Source organism: Colius striatus, chromosome 10 (assembly GCF_028858725.1).
Source record: "Colius striatus isolate bColStr4 chromosome 10, bColStr4.1.hap1, whole genome shotgun sequence".
Lineage (NCBI taxonomy): Eukaryota > Metazoa > Chordata > Aves > Coliiformes > Coliidae > Colius > Colius striatus.
The window spans coordinates 6,963,104-6,983,812 of NC_084768.1; the positions used below are offsets into that span (position 1 = coordinate 6,963,104).

At 39.2% G+C, this 20,709-nt stretch overlaps 2 protein-coding genes across 13 annotated transcripts in view; one reads left to right on the forward strand and one right to left on the reverse strand.

The window, feature by feature from the left end:
• Positions 1-2,258, reverse strand: part of GLMN (glomulin, FKBP associated protein) — a 30,849-nt gene extending 28,591 nt beyond the window's left edge. For 6 of the 7 annotated variants that reach the window (XM_062003645.1, XM_062003646.1, XM_062003650.1 and 3 more), the window contains exons 1-2: positions 2,022-2,098; positions 188-259 (exon numbers count right to left, since the gene is read on the reverse strand). In XM_062003645.1, the coding sequence (XP_061859629.1) occupies positions 188-259; positions 2,022-2,072 (123 nt within the window). In that variant the 5' untranslated portion in view covers positions 2,073-2,098. Of the gene's footprint in view, positions 1-187; positions 260-2,021; positions 2,099-2,126 lie in introns of those variants that run through there. The other variant, XM_062003648.1, reaches the window with a different exon arrangement.
• Positions 2,259-2,275: 17 nt separating this feature from the next.
• The window catches only part of RPAP2 (RNA polymerase II associated protein 2), a 54,233-nt gene continuing 35,799 nt past the window's right edge, over positions 2,276-20,709 (forward strand). For all 6 annotated transcript variants that reach the window (XR_009819363.1, XR_009819361.1, XR_009819359.1 and 3 more), the window contains exons 1-10: positions 2,276-2,354; positions 3,329-3,374; positions 4,314-4,428; positions 5,109-5,207; positions 6,294-6,359; positions 7,456-7,544; positions 10,230-10,265; positions 11,011-11,941; positions 12,236-12,330; positions 14,839-14,919. Coding sequence is in view for 1 of the 6 variants with exons in the window: in XM_062003654.1 (XP_061859638.1) it covers positions 2,297-2,354; positions 3,329-3,374; positions 4,314-4,428; positions 5,109-5,207; positions 6,294-6,359; positions 7,456-7,544; positions 10,230-10,265; positions 11,011-11,941; positions 12,236-12,330; positions 14,839-14,919 (1,616 nt within the window). In the remaining 5 variants the exon portion in view is untranslated. The remainder of the gene's footprint in view (positions 2,355-3,328; positions 3,375-4,313; positions 4,429-5,108; positions 5,208-6,293; positions 6,360-7,455; positions 7,545-10,229; positions 10,266-11,010; positions 11,942-12,235; positions 12,331-14,838; positions 14,920-20,709) is intronic.

Here is a 20,709-nt window from a genome sequence, read left to right on the forward strand (position 1 = left end):
TCCAAGCAGCTTGGGATAAGGAGTAGACAGCAATCAATGAAACATGGAAGCTGAATTTAGCAGAACTCCTCACTGGGCAGCTAACAACCATCTTGTGTTTTGGTGTCACTTTACTTTTAATAATAATATATGAAAAGAAACGCACACTACTTACACCTGTCACTTTTAGGGAAAGAAAACTACTTACACATCTTTGTATTATGGCTTGAAGTTCATCGACTGCCATTGTAGTTTTACTTTGTTCTTCTGGCATTGAAAACTATTATAAATTAGAGTGCAATATTAAAATACATGAAGAAAAAACAGAGCTACATTATTAAAAAAAGCCAATAGGGAATGAGAACAACTTAAACAGATATTATGAAGGCCACATGAATTAAAAAACAGGGAAAATGCATTTTTAAGAAATATATACTAGATTACTACACTCCTCACATTTGCAGAAGACAGTTTTATAAGCAGGAAACAACCTGCATTTTATATACAGGAAAGCAATTTTTCAAATAATATTAGGACCACCTTAAGAAGTTTGGAGGCCTCAGCTACTACTTGGTCACATACATTGAAAACTGCAGTTAATACAAAGCAAGTCTGGACTCACTGAGTACCAAGCATAGCTGCCCATGATACACTACATTTTCTGTAACTACTTTCACCAGAGAAGCTCCTGCTCAGCCCTGACTGGAACACTCTAACCTGATGCCTGGAATGTGCACAGCTGATCTAACCACCATGACAATTATCAACAGTCCAATCAAAATTACATAGGCAATATCATTTATTTCTTCCTAGTATCTATGTTGGGTTAGTTCAGTGGCCTTCCACCTTTAGATACTATAATTTAAAAGTTTCTTGATTAGGTTAAACATTTAAGTAATGTTAAGTGCATGCAAAAGACAATGAATGACAAATAATATCAAGCTTGGTTATTTCACGTGATATATCATAGCAGTAGTCATAATCTTTATAGTTTTAAGTAATACCATGTGTCTAAACCTGGGTATATGGTCACTATGAGCATCAACTACCTGTACACCTGAATAATTAATTCATCAAAACACCCAAGTCCCATACTTACATAACATCCTTTCCTCCCATATTTGACCTCAACTATGTCACACAATATCTAGATAAATAAGCAACCAGGATATTTACAAAAAACAACTCACCATAGCTTAAAAAAGCATCTCTGTATGAATTTTATTATTCACAGAAAAAACAACTCACTTTCTATTCTCAATTAATTATTTTAACACTTTTATGTCCCTCCAATCTACTATACCTAGTCTACCATTGTTATTTGGTCACTGTCATACACATGCTATTTGAGCTTTTCATTTTCAGGATGTTATTAACCATAGAATGGTAGGGTTGGAAGGGACCTTTAGAGATCATCTAGTCCAACCCCCCTGCAGAAGCAGCTCCACTTAGATCAGGTAAGCAGAGGAACACGTCCAAGGCGGGTCTTGAAGACCTCCAAGGAAGGAGACTCCACACCTTCCCTGGGCAGCCTGTGCCAGGGCTCCCTCACCTCACACTGAAAGAATTTTTTCTTATATTTAAGCGGAACTTTTTGTGTTCCAGCTTCATCCCATCACCCCTTGTCCTGTTGCCAGACACCATAGAAAAAAGGGATGTCCCAACCTGACACCCACTATTTACATACTGATAAATATTGAGATACTCCCTCAGTCTCCTTTTCTCTAGACTAAGTCTATATCTAGACTAATCCTCCCAAAACAATTTAAACATAGCTTTGAACACTAATATTCTCACATTTCCAGCTCTCAGTAACTTTACAACGTGCTTATGGCCTTGAAACCTGCGTTCCCATTCTGCTCCAGGGATTTACTCACTGACACTTGCTGAGCTCACAGATGGTCTCAGACCTTAATATGCCTAATCCAGTTGCTAATTAAGTCTTTTCAGAGGTTTCAGCGGCAAGCGGACAGCATCTGAATCATGTGAAGCTTTCTGTTATTAATACTCACTGTACTCTCCCGTCTCTAATAAACACGTACCTCCCTAGGCGAGGTACGACTCGCAGGCCAGTACAAAGAGGCTGCCAACATAAGCCTTTAACACAGGGCCGAACTAACAAACCACGAGGCCGGCTACCCCCTCACCTCTGCGGCCGCCGGTGGAGCCGCGCCGCAGCCCCCTGCCCCGATCAGCCCCGATCGGCCGTACGATCTGCGCGCACCACCGCCTCTCCCGCTCCCAGCCGCGGCCACGCCGCGACGGCGGCTCCGCCCCCGGGTGAGAGGTCAGGGGGAGGAGGCTGACGGCCGCGATTATGGCGGCCGGGAAGCCGCAGGGCGGCGCGAAGGACAAGTCTGGCCGGCAGCGCGCAGGTAGGCTGCAGGCTCCGAGTCGCTCCCCGCGCTCACCGCCTTCTGCTCTCCCAGTACTCTCTGTCTTGTACAGCGGAGTCGCTCAGCCGCTGTTGACGGTGCGGAGACGCTGCCGCGATCTCGCTGGAGCTCGGCCGGATCGGGTCGGCTGTGTGGTTGAGAGTGGCGGCTGGCGGCGGCCTTGGCCGGCTGCAGCCTCAGCTTGCGGGGGCCCGTGCGCATTGCCCTCCGCGGCGCCGGCAGCCGCCCCGCTCGGAGCAGCCCGTGCGCATTGCCCTCCGCGGCGCCGGCAGCCGCCCCGCTCGGAGCAACAGGCGCACTACGCGTGACGGCCGTCGTGCAGCTCCTCAGAAAACCGTATCCCTGTGGTTTAAGCACAGCAGGCCATTATTTGCCCTTCTTTTTTTCCCTTGTCCGAAGGGAACGGCAGCACGAGCCGTCCGTGTTAGTAGCTGGGTCCGGGCCCGGGCGGGCGGAGTTCTGGGGCAGGCCGTGGAGGCGACGGGAGGTAGGGAGGGCGGCAAAAGATGTTCTGTGGAGAGGATGCCGGCCTCAGGGCCGTGTTGTTGAGTCCTGCCTAGAGCAAAATGCAGTGGTGAGGCACTTGAAAAGGACAGCGTTTCCCAGCAGTGGGGTGCAGAGGTAAAGCTGGGCTGACAGTGGAGAACTGAGGTGAGTGTGGTTGGCACACATTTATTGTCAGAATTATTTTTCCTTTAGCCCTTCTACTACACAGAACATGAATATGAAGAAAGTGGGGCCCGTCTGTCCTCACACAAGCATGTGTAGCTAGTTACTGAATGTTAGCTTACTGAGGTCCCTCTCAACCACAAAAAGCAAGTTTCTAAGCAATTTTCTTCACTGCACTTACAGTTTAGATGTTTTAATGTCATTCAGATTCCAGAATTTTCCACCGATAGAGGAAGAAAGTATACTAATCCCTGTATTTCTGCATTTGTATATTTCATGTCTAGGAAATAAGCATTCGACTTTCCTTAAGAATGAAGATGCTGCTCAAAGGTATAACTTTGAACGAGCAATATGTGGGATTCTCATTGTTTTGCCTCACTTTGAAATCATGTTCTCTGCCTTATGTTCTTTTTTTGAAGTGATGCTATGTAATTTCTAACTATGTGTATTTGTGCTTTGTGTCATATGCTAAAAGTTTCTGAATCTAGCCTGCACAGTTTCATTTCTTTGTAGTGCTTGCGTTTTGTCATCTTAATTTCCTTCCAAACCTGCCATTTTTCTTTATTAATTTGAAAAAATAAAACTTGAGAGGACTGTCTGCCATGGACAATTACTTGAATGTTCATTTGGTTCTGTGTAGTAGAGATAGACTTACAGGTGAATAGCATACACCTGTGTTGGTTAAATCAGCAAAATGACTGTACATTGACAGCCTGTGTGGGAAGTGCTGACATAGTTAGATCACACACACCTAGTTGGTTATTCTCTGGGTATTTACTGGCAAAAGAATATGGCAAGACTCAGGAACACTCCAGAAATCTACTGTAGTGGGATTTGTTTGATTTATTCCTTCCTTTACTTTGTACCCTCACACTCAATCTTGTCCCAGTCCTTTTTTTCTTCCTGTTCTTCATGTCTTATCCAGCTCTCATTCTCCTGGCCACGCTCCATAAATTGTTTTTCTCTTGCTCTTTGTCCAGCCACTTCTGGGTATTCTTGCAATAATAGTTGGCTAACCTTGTATGGAAGCTTTGCAATGCAATGAGGGTCAATAGTTTTCCAGGCTGGGGTGGAAATAAAGCAAAAATGAGGCAAGGTTGCAGACTCATTTGTGGTTATTCCAGAATTACTAGTCCAGTTACTTGTTGCTTTGTTTCTGTGAAGCAGGAAAATGTAAGCTGATGTATTTCAGAAAAAAATAAAGACACCATTGGAGAATTGTTTATGGAAGTCTGCCCTCTGTATCATTTTGTGTCTGTTCTGTTACAGGAGAGTAGCTCTGGAGGCTGCTCTGAGAAAGAAGATTGAATTTGAAAAGAAAGCATTGTATATTGTTGAACAACTCCTGGAAGAAAACATTACTGAAGAGTTTCTTCTGAATTCTGTAAGTGTTGCAAGTTCTAATACTGTTTTGTATCTCAGTGTTCAACTTTAAAAAAAACAAAAGTTCTCAGAATAATTTGCTGCAGTTCAAAGTAGATGAAGTGTTTTTCCCCTCTCTTGTTAGCTCTGATGAGTATTGCCTAATTTTCAAGGGTGCTGTGGTAAAAACATGCATTAGTTTTACAGGACTGTATACAAGTTTTCACTTTGTTACCACATCCTTTGGGTTACACCTCTGTGTTTCTGGACTGATAGATGAAGTATAAAAATCTAGGTTTACATCATGTCATCTGTGAGTTTAGACCAAGCCTCTATGAGGTACCACAATTTATATGGCAGCATAGTTTTGCTGGAACAGAATGATTACTCTTGTTAAATTTTTAATCAGACTGATAAGTAGGTGTACAAAGCACATGAATAGAAGAAAGTTTTGAAAGTAAGTGCAATAGTAGAGGCAAAATTATGAAGTTCTTGTTTACATACACAGGCCCGTGTCTTTCTTCTTTCCCTGTTTAGCCTTTTACCATTTTTATCATGTAGGTTCTAAATGTTCTTTATTAAACTTACTGAATAACTATTCTAAATTAAAAATATTTGTTTTCTTGTGAGATGCTTTGAGTATAAAAACCCAACAGATTTTTTTTTAGTATCCATTGCTGAATTATTTTCTTGTCATTTTAGGGAAAATGCATTACTCCATCACACTACAAAGACGTTGTTGATGAACGGTCCATCATCAAGTTATGTGGTTATCCTCTGTGTCAAAATAAACTGGAAAATGTAAGTTGCTTTTTATTAATGCTGTTATCATAATAATAATTTCACAATTTTTATTCTCTTTCATTTTCTTCTTAATTTTAAATTGATAGTATTGAACATAGATTAAATTACTCTCAAGTAATGGTCCAGGAGTCGTATCGTTCCATTTTATCATTCATTTTATAATTCATCCATTTAACATTTTTTATTCCATATTATCATTCCATTTTGGTATAATCCTTCTGAAGTAAAAGGTAAAATTTGATGTGATGACAACCCTTAGTGTATGACAGAACGAGTTAGCATTTATTTTGACAGTACTGAAGATCAATGAGGTACAGGTTCATGGCCTTCCTTTGTGCTTGCAGAAACTTTCTAATCTTGTTTCTTCCCAAGCACAACCACATAGCTCTGTGAGAAGGATTGAAGTGAAAAAGTAATTTAGTGCAGGTATATTACTATACGAATGCTTATATGTCTGCTCTAAAAATGTATGTTACCTGTGTCAAAATCATAGTCACTCTTATTTAGATATGGTAGGTCAGAGCTTAAGTGGATCAGTTAGATAACCTGTGATGTAAATGGTACACCTGAGAATGTGAAAAAAGGTCTTCTTAAATGAAAGCAAAAATTGTATTGGACTTCTTATGGATTTCTTGGTTTTGGACTTCAGTATGGAAACTGTATTATATTTTATGTAAGTTTCTCTCTGGGTTTGTCTGGGTAGTGGTGAGATTTCATACACTACACTCTTGTGTGTGTATAAATAGAGATTAAAGAAGAACCTATCTGTAATTGTCGCTTACACATGAGTGAAGTCTCTACCATGGCAGCTCCATTCTTTTATGTTCAGCACTGGCTTTCTTGTAGATCTGAAGTTGTCTTTTATTGATAGTGGGATGTAAATGATTAAAGATAAATTGCCATTCTTGCATCTGAGAAAATATATTATCAAAAGAACTGAGATAAAAATAGTTGTAGTATGTAATTCAGTTGAAACAGAATGTAGAACACATATTAATGTGTATTCACACATAGTGTGAATGGAGTTTTCTATAAAGTCAGGATGGAAGTAACAGTCTTGCTGATGAAAACATATTGTTTTAGGTGCCAAAACAGAAGTACAGAATTTCAACAAAAACGAACAGAGTTTATGATATCACTGAAAGAAAGGTATGGTAAGAAGTGTGTTTCTAAAATACATTTAATGTAGCAGCATTCATATAGTGACTTGACTCAGAATCAATGTTTGGCTCTTACAAAAATTGTTTTCATTAAGTGTTCGAAATGAAGATTTTGTGCATTTCAGTTTCTAGTTGCTGTCTTTGGAAAGACAAAAACCAGCTTATTTACTTTTCTAAAGTTAAATGTAACATGGAAAGTTTTACTTGGATAGCAGTTTGAGTGTGGTACAACTGATACGTTCAAGAGATTTGGGAAGGAACGTTCTCTTTATTTTGCTCCAGTGTAGTCAATGACCTTTAGTAGGATCAAAGTGCACATCCTCTTAATTCACCAAAGTTTACAGTAGTGTAATACAAGTTACATCTTATGTATTCCTTAGTGTGACTACCTTTATGGATGTTTTTTTTGAGGACTTTTTAACACAGAACCTGTATCTCTTCACAAAATTGTTTCTCTGATGAAGCACATAAATGTCTGTGGTTGCATACAAGTCTTCCTTGCCTGTTCAGAGGATATGCATTCACTTACAGGTGCTTAGATGCTAAATTGTGGGATGTTTCCAGAACAAATTTCTTTAGTGTTGCTACTATACATTCCTTTCTGAATGATTCTATGATTCTGATTGTGGGAATAGGTTTCTTCAGCAATTTTGGCCAGACTTCAAAAAGTGGGATGTTTTGTCTTGTCCCCTGATGCAAGTTAATTTTTCAAAGATGCTGCAAAATTCTTGATGGTGTTCTGAGTATTGCAAAATACTTGCTAACTAAAATTTTTGTTATTAAACACCTGAAGTTTATTGCATGTCTTTTAAACTGTGTGACCATCTGGTTGGATTAGTATGTAATAAACAGGCAAAAAAGCAGAAGAGTGGCAAAGAGGAAGCTACAAATAGCCTGTGGGGAAGGGAATGGACATATTTGATAGGTTTGGTTTCTCAGGTGAATTAAAAATCTGATCATAGGTTTAAAAAGAAATATGGATTGGTACTTAATTTTACAGACATGAAGCTCAACTACTCTTGTACCTTTTTATGCATATTAAGTTGTCTGTAGTCATATTTTATTGCTTGCTTTCTTGTTTCCAGTGCTTTTGCAGCAACTTTTGCTACAGAGCATCTAAATATTTTGAAGCTCAAATTTCCAGAAGTCCAATATGGATGCGAGAGGAAGAAAAGTAAGTATTGTCATGTACCTCTGTTGCTCCTTTTGTTGGAACTTTATTTTCTCAACCCAAGCTGCAATGCTAATTAATTAGCTGCAGTGCATCAGAATGATTCAACTGAAGCAAAGGTAACTGATGCTAACATGTTGGCTTAGCATGATGTTTGTTTTAAAGGTGTTGTTGCCATATTTATTACAATAATTGACTCAGTACTACTCTTGGCTAGTGACCATGTTAGTTCTGAGAGCAGACTAACTCCTATTAATTTTTAAAGGTACTTACTAGGATCAGATTTTTACAAACCATATAATGTACAGGATGTATTCATCTTCTTACAAGAAATTTTCTAATTTTAGCTGTGAATGCTTGCATGTCAAAGCAGACGGTAACATGAAGAGGTTCTTTATTCTGTCTAAACTTCAGATTGCCCCTTTCTTGTTACTGCAATTTTGGAACAGTGTGATACAGTCCATGTTACTGGCCTAGGAGAAACAGGCTTGCCAATAATGAAGCAAGCCAATGGGTGTCACTGTTCAACAATAAATACTTGCCTGGAGAAAGTTTGTCTGAATTTATTCAGCTTTCCAAGATGCTGCTTTCCAGAGTCTCCTGGTTTTCAACAAAAGAAAATAGCAGATATTATTATATCTGTGAAATATGAGATCGATGAGAGAAGTTTAGAGCAGCCTGATCTGATGGTTTCTAGCAGGCAACACTAGTCTCTTCATTGCATGTTTAAGAGAGTTTACCAATGTTTTTGTCCTATTGTTTTGCTGTCTTAAAATAAAGTGTTTCTTAGATCTGCCTTCATTCTTAACAGGACAAGGGGTAATGGGATGAAACTGGAACACAAAAGTTCTATTTTAACATAAGAAAAAGCTATTTCACTATGAGGGTGAGGGAGCCCTGGCACAGGCTGCCCAGGGAGGTTGTGGAGGCTCCTTCCTTGGACATCTTCAAGACCCGCCTGGACGTGTTCCTATGTGACCTGATCTAGGTGGGAGCTGCTTCTGCAGGGGAGTGGACTGGATGATTTCTAAACGTCCCTTCCAACCCTACCATTCTGTGATTTAAAGAATATAGTTCTGGTATGCTTGACATAGTTATTTATGCTGTATGGTGGGGAAGGCAGTATTTTCAACAAACAGACCCCCAGATAGCTCTCGGCTAGGTGTATTCATCTGCACAACTACATACACATGCACACACTGATCCATGTTTACACTTCAGGAGATCTGAATTTTTTTTGACAGAAAAGACTACCACCCCCACTTAAAACTCTGAAGAAGAGTTGTATGGAGGTAATAATGTAAGACATTGCACGTTACCATCTTTGGTTTCCAAACTCAGTTCGTTCATATGAGTGGTGCAGCTTTCATCATTTTAAACCTGTGGTGGTGTTTTTATACTGAGAGATGTTAGTGCATTGGCTTAATAGATTTTCTTTCATTCATAGGAGAGATGGATGAGGATTTCAGCATTTAGTATTGGCTAAAATCAATAGCATTGTAATGCTGCCTTATAACCGAATTGAAGCAGATGGAAAGAAATCCATCCAACTTTGTTCAGTAATGTCTGGTAGAGTTTTTGGAAATCTTTGAACTCCATTTTCTTAAAGTAGTATCACTTGATAGCCTAATTTTTAACAAAGTGAAAATGTAAATTGTAGAGAGATCCTGAATATTCTTTTGCATTAATTTGGAGTAATTTCCTATAAATGCCCCAGGACTGTTCTTACTATAGGAATTTTGTGTCCTGTGGGGATCTTCGCATGTTTACCTTGTTGAAGAGGATACCAAAGGGAGATCTGAAGGCAGTCTTCAACTGCTTGAAAAAAGTTACAAAGGTCACAGAGCCAAACTATTATTGATTGATGGCAGAAAACTTACCAAGGGATGATCACACAATCCCAGAATGGTAGGGGTTGGAAGGGACCTCTGTAGGTCATCTAGTCCAACTCCCTGCTAAAGGAGGTTCACCTCCATCAGGTCGCTCAGGAATGCAGCCAAGTGGGATTTGGAAACCTCCAGAGAAGGCGACTCCACACCTTCCCTGGGAAGCCTGTGCCAGGCTTCTCTCACCCTTACAGTAAAGTAGCTTTTCTTTAAGTGGAACTTTTTGTGTTCCAGCTTATTTCCATTACGCCTAGCTCTGTCACTTGAGACAACAGAAAAAAGTGGCACCCCATCCTCTTGACAAACACCTTATAAATACTTGTAAGCATTAATGATGGCCATAAATTATGTCATGGATGGTTCAGCTTGGACATGGGGGAAAAATTGCACTAAGGTAACTATGGAAAGAAACAGGATACTCAGCAATGGTTTTAAACCTCCATCTTTGGAAGTTTTCAAGATTTAAGCTTGATGAGTTTGTGGCTGACCTAATCTAGTACTGGTGACAATCGCATTGCTAGAGACTTCCAGGGGTTCTTTCTGACTAACATTTGTGTGACTTGCTGATTTTGTTAAGTTTTGTTCAATATAACAGCATCATGCTGCAGACACGAGTCATGCTCTTTGAACATATACGCATAAACTTACTCGGGATGTATAAACCTACTTTGAACAGAGGGTATGGGACTAGAAAATCCTTAGACATCCCTTCCAATCTCAAATATGTATTGTGTGTATTAATGTGTATTTCAACAGCATTGATATAGCAGGAGTATCTTCATTCTGTGTTGTCTTTTTACAGACCACCAGACATAGAGCTGCTGAAGGAAGGACAGAGGTACCCTGAAGAATATTTTTTGTTGTTATATGCATTTAGAGATAGAAATATTAGCATATCATTAGAAATATTAGTATTGTATCAGGTGAACAGGAAATCTTTGATTTCCTTTGTTACAGAAAAAAAACTTATTAGAACCTACACAAAGGATTATTTGTCTTGTTTTGGTTTTTTCCTTTGTGATTCTAAACCAGAATGTTTGGTCTGTATGATTTAGTGTACAGCTGCTCTTGGCTTGTGTGTCTTGATTGAGCCTGTTGAAATCTGGAACAAATACAGTGTTTGTATTTTGCATATTTTATACCACCTAATCTTTATAAAGAAAATGGTACCAATTATATGTGATGAAAGCTTATGTACTTCTTAATCTAAACCATCTATATCAGCTAAAATGAAATCATACTACTCTGTCATCTCTCTGTACTTTGCTGTGTGTTGTGACCTTTTGTTTGTTTTCTTTTGCAACACGTGGCCATAAGGTGGCAAACTTTCATATGCTCGAAACAGCACGTCTGTCTCACTGATTTTATGTACCATGTTACTATATATGTTATGATATCTGTCTTCATTTTAAAATTGCGCTTTGAGGAGTGCAGATATGATCCTTAAAGCAAAATATACATATATATATACTTCCACTGTGAGGGAAAAATGCTTTATTTAATCTTTCTTAGGTGATAAGTAAAAGCTGTTACAGGTAACACCTGTTTCTTATTTCACTGATGGCTTGTGTTTTCTGTTACAGTGGACAGTCTGGAGAAGAAGTGAAACTATGTGATGAAGCAATTAAAGCATCTGACATTGAAAATCCTGGGATATCTTCAAACCCATATGAATCTGGTTCTCATGACACAACCAGTGACAGCAGTAGTGATACTGAACAAGAATTTGTTTCTTCTGTCCTACCAGGAAGTCAGTCAAGTTCAGACAGTTCTGCACAGCAGTTGCACAGAAAGAGCATCCTCAAAAACAAGCATGCTGAGAAAGTCTATTCCAGCCTGAAAACTGAAGGCTCATCTGTGATAGAAGCCACTGAACAACTTTCTAATTTACAATTAAATGCTCAAGAAGAAATGCGTGCTCACCCTGTTGATCATAAAACAACTGCAATGCCTTTAAAAAGTACTACTCTAGGGAAATCAAGTTCAGAAAGCTATGAAAGTACCTGTGGTTCACAGATAGTTTTTCTAGGTGTGAGCAAAAGAGGGGCAGAACATCTTAAAAGAGCACTAGCTAACTTACAAGAACGTAGGAAACCTGAAGTGAGGCATCCAGTTAATTACAAAGGCAGTTTATTAGAAGTGCTCAAGCAAACGCTTATGGAATGGAGAACTGAGGAAACTTTAAAATTTCTCTATGGCCCAAACTATACTTTGTGTTCATCAGAGGGTGTATCATCTCCCAAACAGGAATATGAAGAACTTGATGAGGATGACTTGGATGTAGCTGATGACCTTAACACTGTTGCTGTAGGGGAGTCTGAAAACAGTTTGAACTATTCTTTACCTTTCACAGGCCCAGGTGGAATAGTTAAACCTCTACCTAGTTATGAAAAGTTAAAAGAAGAAACAGAGTTTCTGGAACTGCGAGTAAAGGAATTCTATAAAGGGAAATGCATCTTGGCTGAAGAGGTGATGACACATGCACAAACAGAGGAACATCCAAGCAAAGACCAAGTAAGTGTCCAGTGGAATAGTATCAGGGCTGTATAAAACCTACCTTCAGAGAATTATTACAAGCCCTTTGTTCCTGTCACCATAAGTGGATAGGTGTCTAGCATAGGGAAAAGGGAAAAAAGGTTAGCTGTACACTGTGTGTTGGGTCAGATCGAGCAAGCTTCTGGTTTTTTTTTCTTCAGAGATAAGCATTTTCTTATGTTTAAACATTTATTCATAAGCTGTGACTGTTTCGATGCTTTTACTTTAATTAAAAACTAGATTCTATCTGTTAAAGTTTTTTGTCTAATACAGGATGATCAGCAGGAAGATCTCGCCTTCCCACTTGTTGATTCAAACGCACAAATGCAGATTAGAAAGCGAATCGTCCTTGAAAAACTGAGGAAAGTGTAAGTATCCTTTACTTTGGTAAATGCCAAGCTGAAGTTGGTGCTCATTCATGATCATTTTAAGTAACAAAACACACTGTGCAAAGACATTCTGGCTCTTTCTAGGTGTCTTTAGTCATAATTTAAACCTTAGTTATTTCTAAGGTATTCATCTGCAGTACAGTCACAGATGTCAGTTTGCACAGCCTGCTGATGAAGATGTCAGAATCTCATTACCAAGGTGTTCTCTAGAAGAAACCTGTCCCTTCCTACATGCATTGGAGCTTGTAGTTGGCAGCATTCCAGGCTGTTCCCACTCTTCAATAGATGGCAGAAGACAATACAATTCTGCCATTACACTCAAAGTTTCTATGTTTTTTGGATCTAAACGTTGGTAGAATGTGTGGAGCTTAAAATGAGAATATGTGCATTAAATAAAACAATTTAATTCCACAGGACACTCAATTTATCATCCTCCCTTCCTTCAGTTGTCTGGAAATAATCTAAACTATTTAGATTCTTGTAAGTCATCTGAAGGCAGATTCAGATGGACATCTAATAGGAAATATTTAAGTAGCTGCATGTACCAGCTGCACAAGTTTAAACTGACAAACCTGAAGTTGATCTGTGCATTAAGCATGCTGTTAGTGGTAAACAAATCTACAGAGAACAGAGCAGTGTTTTCAGACCTCTTAATAGTTTAAGCAAAAGTCTTACTAGAAGAGTTTCTAGTCCATGTTTGGATGGCTGGTATCAGTATCCTTATCCTTAACCAGCATCTTAACCTCAGAATTGACTCTTAAAACTTTCAAAACACCAAGACTATTTTCACACACATAATAGGGCTTTGGAGTCCCAGAAAAGAGATTAAGGCATCTCTGCTGTAGCTATTAAAATTATTAATTTGTCGAAGTTGAGAGGAGCTTGAATATATCCCCATTGTCAAGGCAATGCAGATAAATCATAGAATCATAGAATGGTAGGGGTTGAAAGGGACCTTTAGAGATCATCTAGTCCAACCCCCCTGCAGAAGGAGGTTCACCTAGATCAGATTGCACAGGAACATGTCCAGGTGGGCCTTGAAGACCTCCAAGGAAGGAGACTCCACACCCTCCCTGGGCAGCCTGTGCCAGGGCTCCCTCACCTCACACTGAAAGAGTTTTTTCTTATATTTAAGCAGAACTTTTTGTGTTCCAGCTTTATCCCATCACCCCTTGTCCTGTTGCTAGCTACTATAGAAAAAAGGGATGTCCCAACCTCCTGGCACCATGATTGTGATTTTCTTGTTGAGAGTATTTTGCTTTTCCATGATTGTAGTTTGTGTTAGGTAACCAAATAGATTTTGCAGAATCTTTGGGGTTTTTTTCCACTAAGAAAAACAAACCTCACCCCAGAGACAAACAAAAACACCCATCTCTGTTCTGTTTCTCTCTCCCTGCAACAAATGTGGACAGGCCACAAACGTGGAATACTGTTCTGAAAGAAAGGTGACTGATCTTTCTGTAAGTGTCAATGTTGCATTAGTTGCATTTAGTTGACTATTTTAAATTTCATGAGATCATGCAGCAGTCCTGTCACACTCAAGTAAGAGAGAGAATTTTCATTTTGATAAAGCAGTGATTTCTTGGTGTGTTCAGATGAAGTCAGTGGGAATATGAATATGCCCAAAATCATGAGAGCTCGATTTTCCTAAAGCATGCAGTAAAGGAGAATAGAAACCTTAGTTCTTCAAACCAATATCGATGCTTCCACCAATATTGTGCATATATTCTTTTAAATGTAAACAACTGAATATTGAAATGTAAGAGGATATTAACTATCCAACAAGTAGAGGCAAAAGTTTAACCCTAAATGTGAAGAACAAGGCGTGTTATTTCCAGTATTTGGAGTTACTGACAACTAGCGAGATAGTATGTGTGGTTTGTTGTGTGCTTCATCAATTTTTATGCACAGTCAAGTAGGGAGGCAATCTGTCTTCTTTCTTGTCAGATTTTCAGATTACCTTATAGTCATTTTGATTCCAACTATCAGGGTTACAGTGGAATGTTAGTTCTGTTGCACTGATGTGAGTTTGAGGTTAGCAAATATGTTCTCTGTGCAAATGTTCTTTAAACATGTAGCTTCCTTTTGTGTTGTTACTTTTATTCACTTGTTTCAAAAATATTTGAAACATTTATGAGGCTTGTTATTCTAATAATATAAACACTTTGGTTTTTTGGTAATAATATCTTGTCAGAACTGCAATGTGAAGCTAACAACGTGAAGGTAATACATGTAAAACTGTATTTAATTTCTTCTTCACATTCGTGCCTAACTAGAGCTTATTTTTAAAAACAAGCTGTTGTAAAGTGAAGATGTTCCCACACACTACTCAGAGGAATCTGAAATATATATTACAGGTCTGATCTGTTGCACAGAAGTCAATCTCTTTATTTTTATTAACTTTCATGAGCTTTGATTGGAAGTACTACTTGAGAAGAAATGAGAAAGAGAGGAAATGTGATTTGACCAGTGTCTTTTGCCTTCTAGATTGCCTGCAGTTTTGGGTCCTCTCCAGGTTGCTCCAGGTGATGTTTACACAGAGCTAAAAAACCTTGTCAAAACTTTCCAGTGAGTATTGCTCTTCACTTAGAGAGTCTTCTTGATTGATTAAATAAACATGCTTTTGAATGGTTTGTGATTTGGGCCAGTTGTAGATTTGCCCTTTTCTAGCTGTGTGTTCATGTAGGTAATGTCACATTCCCTGTGGACTAGCAAGTCGGCCCTTTCCTTGCTCCTGGCAGTGGCTAGATCACCAGGAGTATTTGTAAGTTTTTAAAAACTAGGCCAGTGGTCTCTGGAGGATGATGGTGAGTCTTTTAAAGGTTCTGCTACCTCATCACATCCTATTAAGCTTGAGTGTCTGAGATCTGTCACTTTCTTTTGCTCTGGCTCCCTACAGCTAGGCTGAATTGTTTTAATGTGATTAGTAATCGTTGCCACTAACTCCGAGAGCCAGGAAGAAAGTCCAGTTTGACCTGTCTTGTTCCTGATTTCTAGGGGAAGTGGATCTTGTGGACACTTTATCACCACAAACAAAGTTTCTGCTTCAGTCGGAAGCACTAAAGACAGTGTTTGGATACACTGGGATAATGAAAGAGGGAAAACAGAATGATGGTAACTTCTCTGAATGTTTTTAGGGCTTTTTTGGGACGTGACATGTAACATAGGCTTAGATCACGCCCTGCATCTTGGAAGTATTGTCAGAAAAAGGACAGTGCTTGGTCTGTGTATGTTGTCAGTCTTGAAACTTCCCCCTCCCACCACATCCCCAGCCTTCATGAGATTTTTCACCTACAGTTTCATTGATGTGGTGTTTGCTACAAGGGATCTAGGCTTTGGCAAGCAGAACCTACCTAATGCCTGGTGATTTATCTGATGTCTGAAAGATGCCACTAAAACTCAGATCTCTCTAGGTGGAATTTCTTACTGGGGAAGTTACTCCTTCCTGGTGACTCTGTGCATTATCTCTTTTACTGAAAAGGATTATTAGTGTTTGAACTTGATTCTGTAATTGCAGTCTTTTTTAATTAACCTTTTATTTTAACACCACTGAAATTGGGGTAGATGGTTTTTGTTATATTGGAGCACAGGGATATGCTGTATATATGCCTATTGTTTAGAATCCTAGAATTGTTTTGGTTGGAAAAGACCTTCACAATCCTCAAGTCCAACCACTAACCTAACACTGCCAAGCCCATCACTAAACCACGTCACTCAGCACCTCATCTATATGTCTTTTGAATATCTCCAGGAATGGTGACTCCACCACCTCTCTCAGCAGCCTCTTCCAATGTTGAACAATCTTTTCAGTGAAAAAGTTTTTCCTACCTAATGATAGATTGGTAAGGGATTGGAAGGGAGCTTTAGAGGTCATCTAGTCTGACTCCCCTGCTAAAGCAGGTCTACCTAGATCAGGTCATTCTCCAATCTAAACTTCTCCTGGTGCAGCTTTAGGCCATTTCGTGTTGTCTGGTTGTGTTTTCCTCAACAGAGAGACCAACACACCTCACTACAACCTCCTTCCACCTAGTTAGAGAGAGCAAGAAGGTCTCCCCTCAGCCACTTTTTCTCCAAGCTAAGCACCTCCTATTTCCTCAGCTGCTCCTCATCAGACTTGTGCTCCAGACCCTTACGCAACTCCTTTGCCTGCCTCTAGACACACTTCAGCATCTCAATGTCCCTCTTGTAGTGAGGGGCCCAAAACAGAACACAGCACTCAAAGTGCAGCCTCGCCAGGGCCGAGTACAGGGACAAAACTACTTCCCTGGTCCTGCTGGCCACCATGTTTCTATACAATAGGAATAAGACCTTTGTATCTTAAAACTCTTGGTGCTCTGCATTCTAGGTACTTGATAGTACAAACAAAAAGTACAAAGATGAAGGAACTAGGGAAGCAATAAAAACCTTTGGTCCTTTTCTCCTTGCATTTCTGATACAGAATAGTCTGTTGATACACAAAAGCTTGTTCATGGATATTAAGGTAAAGGCATAGGTTTTAATCTCCAGTGTTGTATGTAGGTATAAATTCACTTATTTTGAGTGGCCTCTCCGATTTTAGGTTCAATGCTTTGTCAGAGAGACTCGAGATGAATTGTAAACAGTGTTTGTGTTTGCAGGATATAGGAATTTAAACATTACTTTGTTTATGGGAGTAAAATGCTTAATGACTATGGAGAGAGCACTGACAGATGCCAGTGCTCTTCACTGCTTTATGTTCAGGAAATATTTCAGGCTGAAGAACTTGCCAAAGAGGGTAGGAGATAAAACACATAGCTGTAGTGGAGGTTAGCTGAAGAAGAGTGAAAGAGCATGTAGTGAACTAAGCAACACCGATTTTCAACTCCATTGGTTTTTAAAGGAATACTTGCAGTTCAGCCTCCTTTGGGCAGCATTTTATTCAATCACCGCTGCTGAGGGATCTCAGGAGACATTTTAGAATGGTTAGAGCTTTTCCCGAACAAAGTCCCTCAGTGCCTGTAAGCTTTTGTTACGAAAACTGAGATGTCAAATAATTCCCCAGAGTGTATAAGGGCACTTTGTTAAAAGATCAAGAGAAAATGAGCTATTTATATATAAATGGGGGCTAAAGAACTATGTGTGTGAATGTGTGGGGTTTTTTCTTAAGTGTAATATTTCATAATGAAAATAGTTTTGTCTGTATCTTTTGGTTGCAAGTATTTGAATTCCTTTTATGGAGCTTATTAATGATATTGAGCTCTGTCAATGTATATGAGACAGTTATTTCCTGAAGCTGCGTCCAAGACTTTTTATTATAGCTTTATCTACCTTTTTTCTCAGTATGTACTGTGAGCATACGTTTTCTAGTGTATATACTCACTCACAGGCTTTTACCTGTCACCCTCATCAAGTAGAATTTTAGGTCCTGAGTTTCAAGTCAATCAGCAGTGCTTTGTTGTAGAGCAGGTTATATGTGGAAATTTGCAAGTACCAGAACATTAATACCTTTTATCAATTAAATAGGCTTCTCTTGAAGAGAGCCTTAAAGTTGAAAGAGTAGCTTGTTTGTGGTGGTTGTCATCAAACTATATTCTACTAGAGTACATAAATATGTTACTCTGTTTCAGGGAGTAGAGCTGTCCTTGGCTAAATTGATTTCCTAGTTGAAGCCTAAAAATAAACAGTCTATACTTTAGTATTTGCCTGTACTGACCTGTATTAAACTACTCAGGTTTTGGAAAAATTAGTGCAGGTTTTGGAAAAATTATAGATGGCTGAATTCCCCTAAAGTCATGACTTTATTTCCTTATCCCATGAAGTCCACTTGCTTCCTTACAGAACAGGCAAACAGCCAAACTAACAGGTCAGATTCTTGAAGTTACATATGCCTACACCTGGGAGGCTGGATGTGTGAACAAAAAGGCTGCTTCATTTGCAAAGGTGTTGTGGCTTGGCAGCAGAGATAAACTGTAAAATGAGAGAAAGAAATCTCCATTTGGTGCACCTCTTTTCTTCTTCTTGCAGTGTGAGAACATGGGCATACTGGGTAAAACTGAGAGTGCAGACTTAAAGGAATGCTTTTTCACAAAATGGACATTTAGTACCAACAACTGACTGCTACTAGTTATTAGTCAAATTCATTGCAACATGTTAAAAATTGAGCTCATAGATGACAAGTATATTCTAATTGTAAACATAAACCTCTAGAAAAGGAAATAACGTTCAAAACTATAGGTATAAAGTAAAATATACTTTTAAAAGATTGATTTAAATTAATAAATTGCATTTTCTTGCATTTTGTTTATGATACCTAATGCTTAGGGCTTGTTAGGGGATAACCCTTCAAAATGATAATCCTGGTATCTATCCACTGTTCCCCATGGGACAGTGTTCTGTTATAAAATTGTTTCCTAGAAATCCCAGGAAATGAAATGCTGCTGAAGAAAGGGTGGTGAGCTCCTGCATTGCTGAGGTTCTTTACTGTAACTTTAAGTTTGTTGTGATCTCTGTCCAACTTCTTGCACAGGTCACTTGGCAACATGCTTAAATGTGCTGCCAGGGCAGTCAGGGTTTACAAATCAGACCATCGTTTGCTAATGGAGTTCTGCTAGCAAAATTTGCAGCTGACAGTACTTAAGGAAAAGAAGCAGAACCAACTGTGTCTCCTCTTTTCCTGTCATTTTGGGGTTTACTTTTTAATTTACTGATTACTTTAACCTTGGACTCCCCAGTATTTCTACAACTTCTTGATCAGAGTTCACCTTCTTTGCAGACTGGGCACTAGTCAGCTATTGGGATGTCATTTACAATGGAATTTTTATGCATCTTGCTCTTTAGTCCTTTATCCTGTCAACTTATGCCACTTGGATCCATTTGCTCAGGCTGAGCTCCTTCAGAGTGTTAAAACTGCTGCATGGGCTGTGCTGCCTCCTCATGGTGGAAGCAGTCAAGTCGGGCTGCAGTGCTGAGGTGAACACCACCACCCCACCAACTAGCAACTAAGCAACCCATGCAGCTATTTGGGATCCAACCAACTTTCTTGGCTTACCTATCCTGCCCTACAGAGGACAAGGAAGTAGAGACATTCTGTTTGGAAGGTTGCATGTTGTTTTCTCTCTTTGGGTAGGTAAGGGAGAATTTAGCCAAAATATTTAACAGAAATTGTTTCACTGAACAACTTAAATAATGTACGAAAAGTCTTGTACAGTTTTAATATTTCCACATTATGTGTATGTGACAAATCTAGTGACCTCTGTTTCATGGTTTGTTCTGAAGTAGCAGTTTTGGCTAGAGGCAAGACAAAGAATTAATGAACCGTTTTTACAGAGGACTTGCACTTCCCTGTTCTCTGAAAGCTTTGCTCTTCAGAGGCCTTGGTGTTGACACACAGCTTGTTTTTGAAAGTGACTGCCCTTCCACTGCTCCGTATTATTTAAGGTTTCACACCTGTAGGTTGCCAGCTTTATTCTGATATGCCTGAAATGGTTTTTTTTCAGCTGCACAAGTGTTTTAGGAAAGGTGTTGTACTGAAGGGTTACTCTGTGGAAGCCTGACTGTTCATCCAGTTCTGTAGCAGTAGTACATCAGCAGATCCATATTGCCTTGTCCTGTCAGTTATCTTTGTCTTTTGGGTAGCTCCTTCATAAATAGCATGTTGGATGGCAATGACTAGTGTTTAGACCTTGCCAATCAATACTAACATTGAATAAAAGTTAATTGACACAAATAACTGCATCTCTCAGTTTGTGTACAAGAATGACACCTTCCTGTGCTCTAATCAATAACAACTCCTTGTAGAGCATTGAAATAAAGCCGCTTTCTCTATTTGGCAGAGTTTTCCCAGGTGGATTGGAGCTGTCTCTTCCATTGTGCCTCATCATAGCAGATTAACTGGAATGTTACGTATGAGTTGCCTGTCAAGATGATTCCATCAGGCATTTCTTGGTAGTGTTTATCACTGTCATCAGTATTGAGTCAAGACATTCAGTCTTTGTTTTGTCTTGTTCTATAGCCATTAAAAATGAAATTGTTGGCCAGGTCCAAGCCTGGTTGCCAGCTATTTCAAGCAATCATTGGTAAACATGACTCTTTTAATAACAAAAATAATGTATATTTGCCAGAACTATGGGTTCTAGTTTGACATGACAATTCCTGTGCGTGTAGTATGAGACATTGTTTTTCATCACTGAAGAAATCTCAGGCTGCTGCAACCCTACTTGAGTAATTATTGCTTCAAAATCTTAATTTGGTTGGAAGACTTGGAGGTTAGAGGATAAAAATAGGATAATATTGCACTGATCATTACTAATCTTAAATAATTTCTTAATACCTTTCTGAAACAGAGCAGTGCAAAATGATGCCATAAAACATCTTATTCATACCTGTGTTGTTAACGACTGT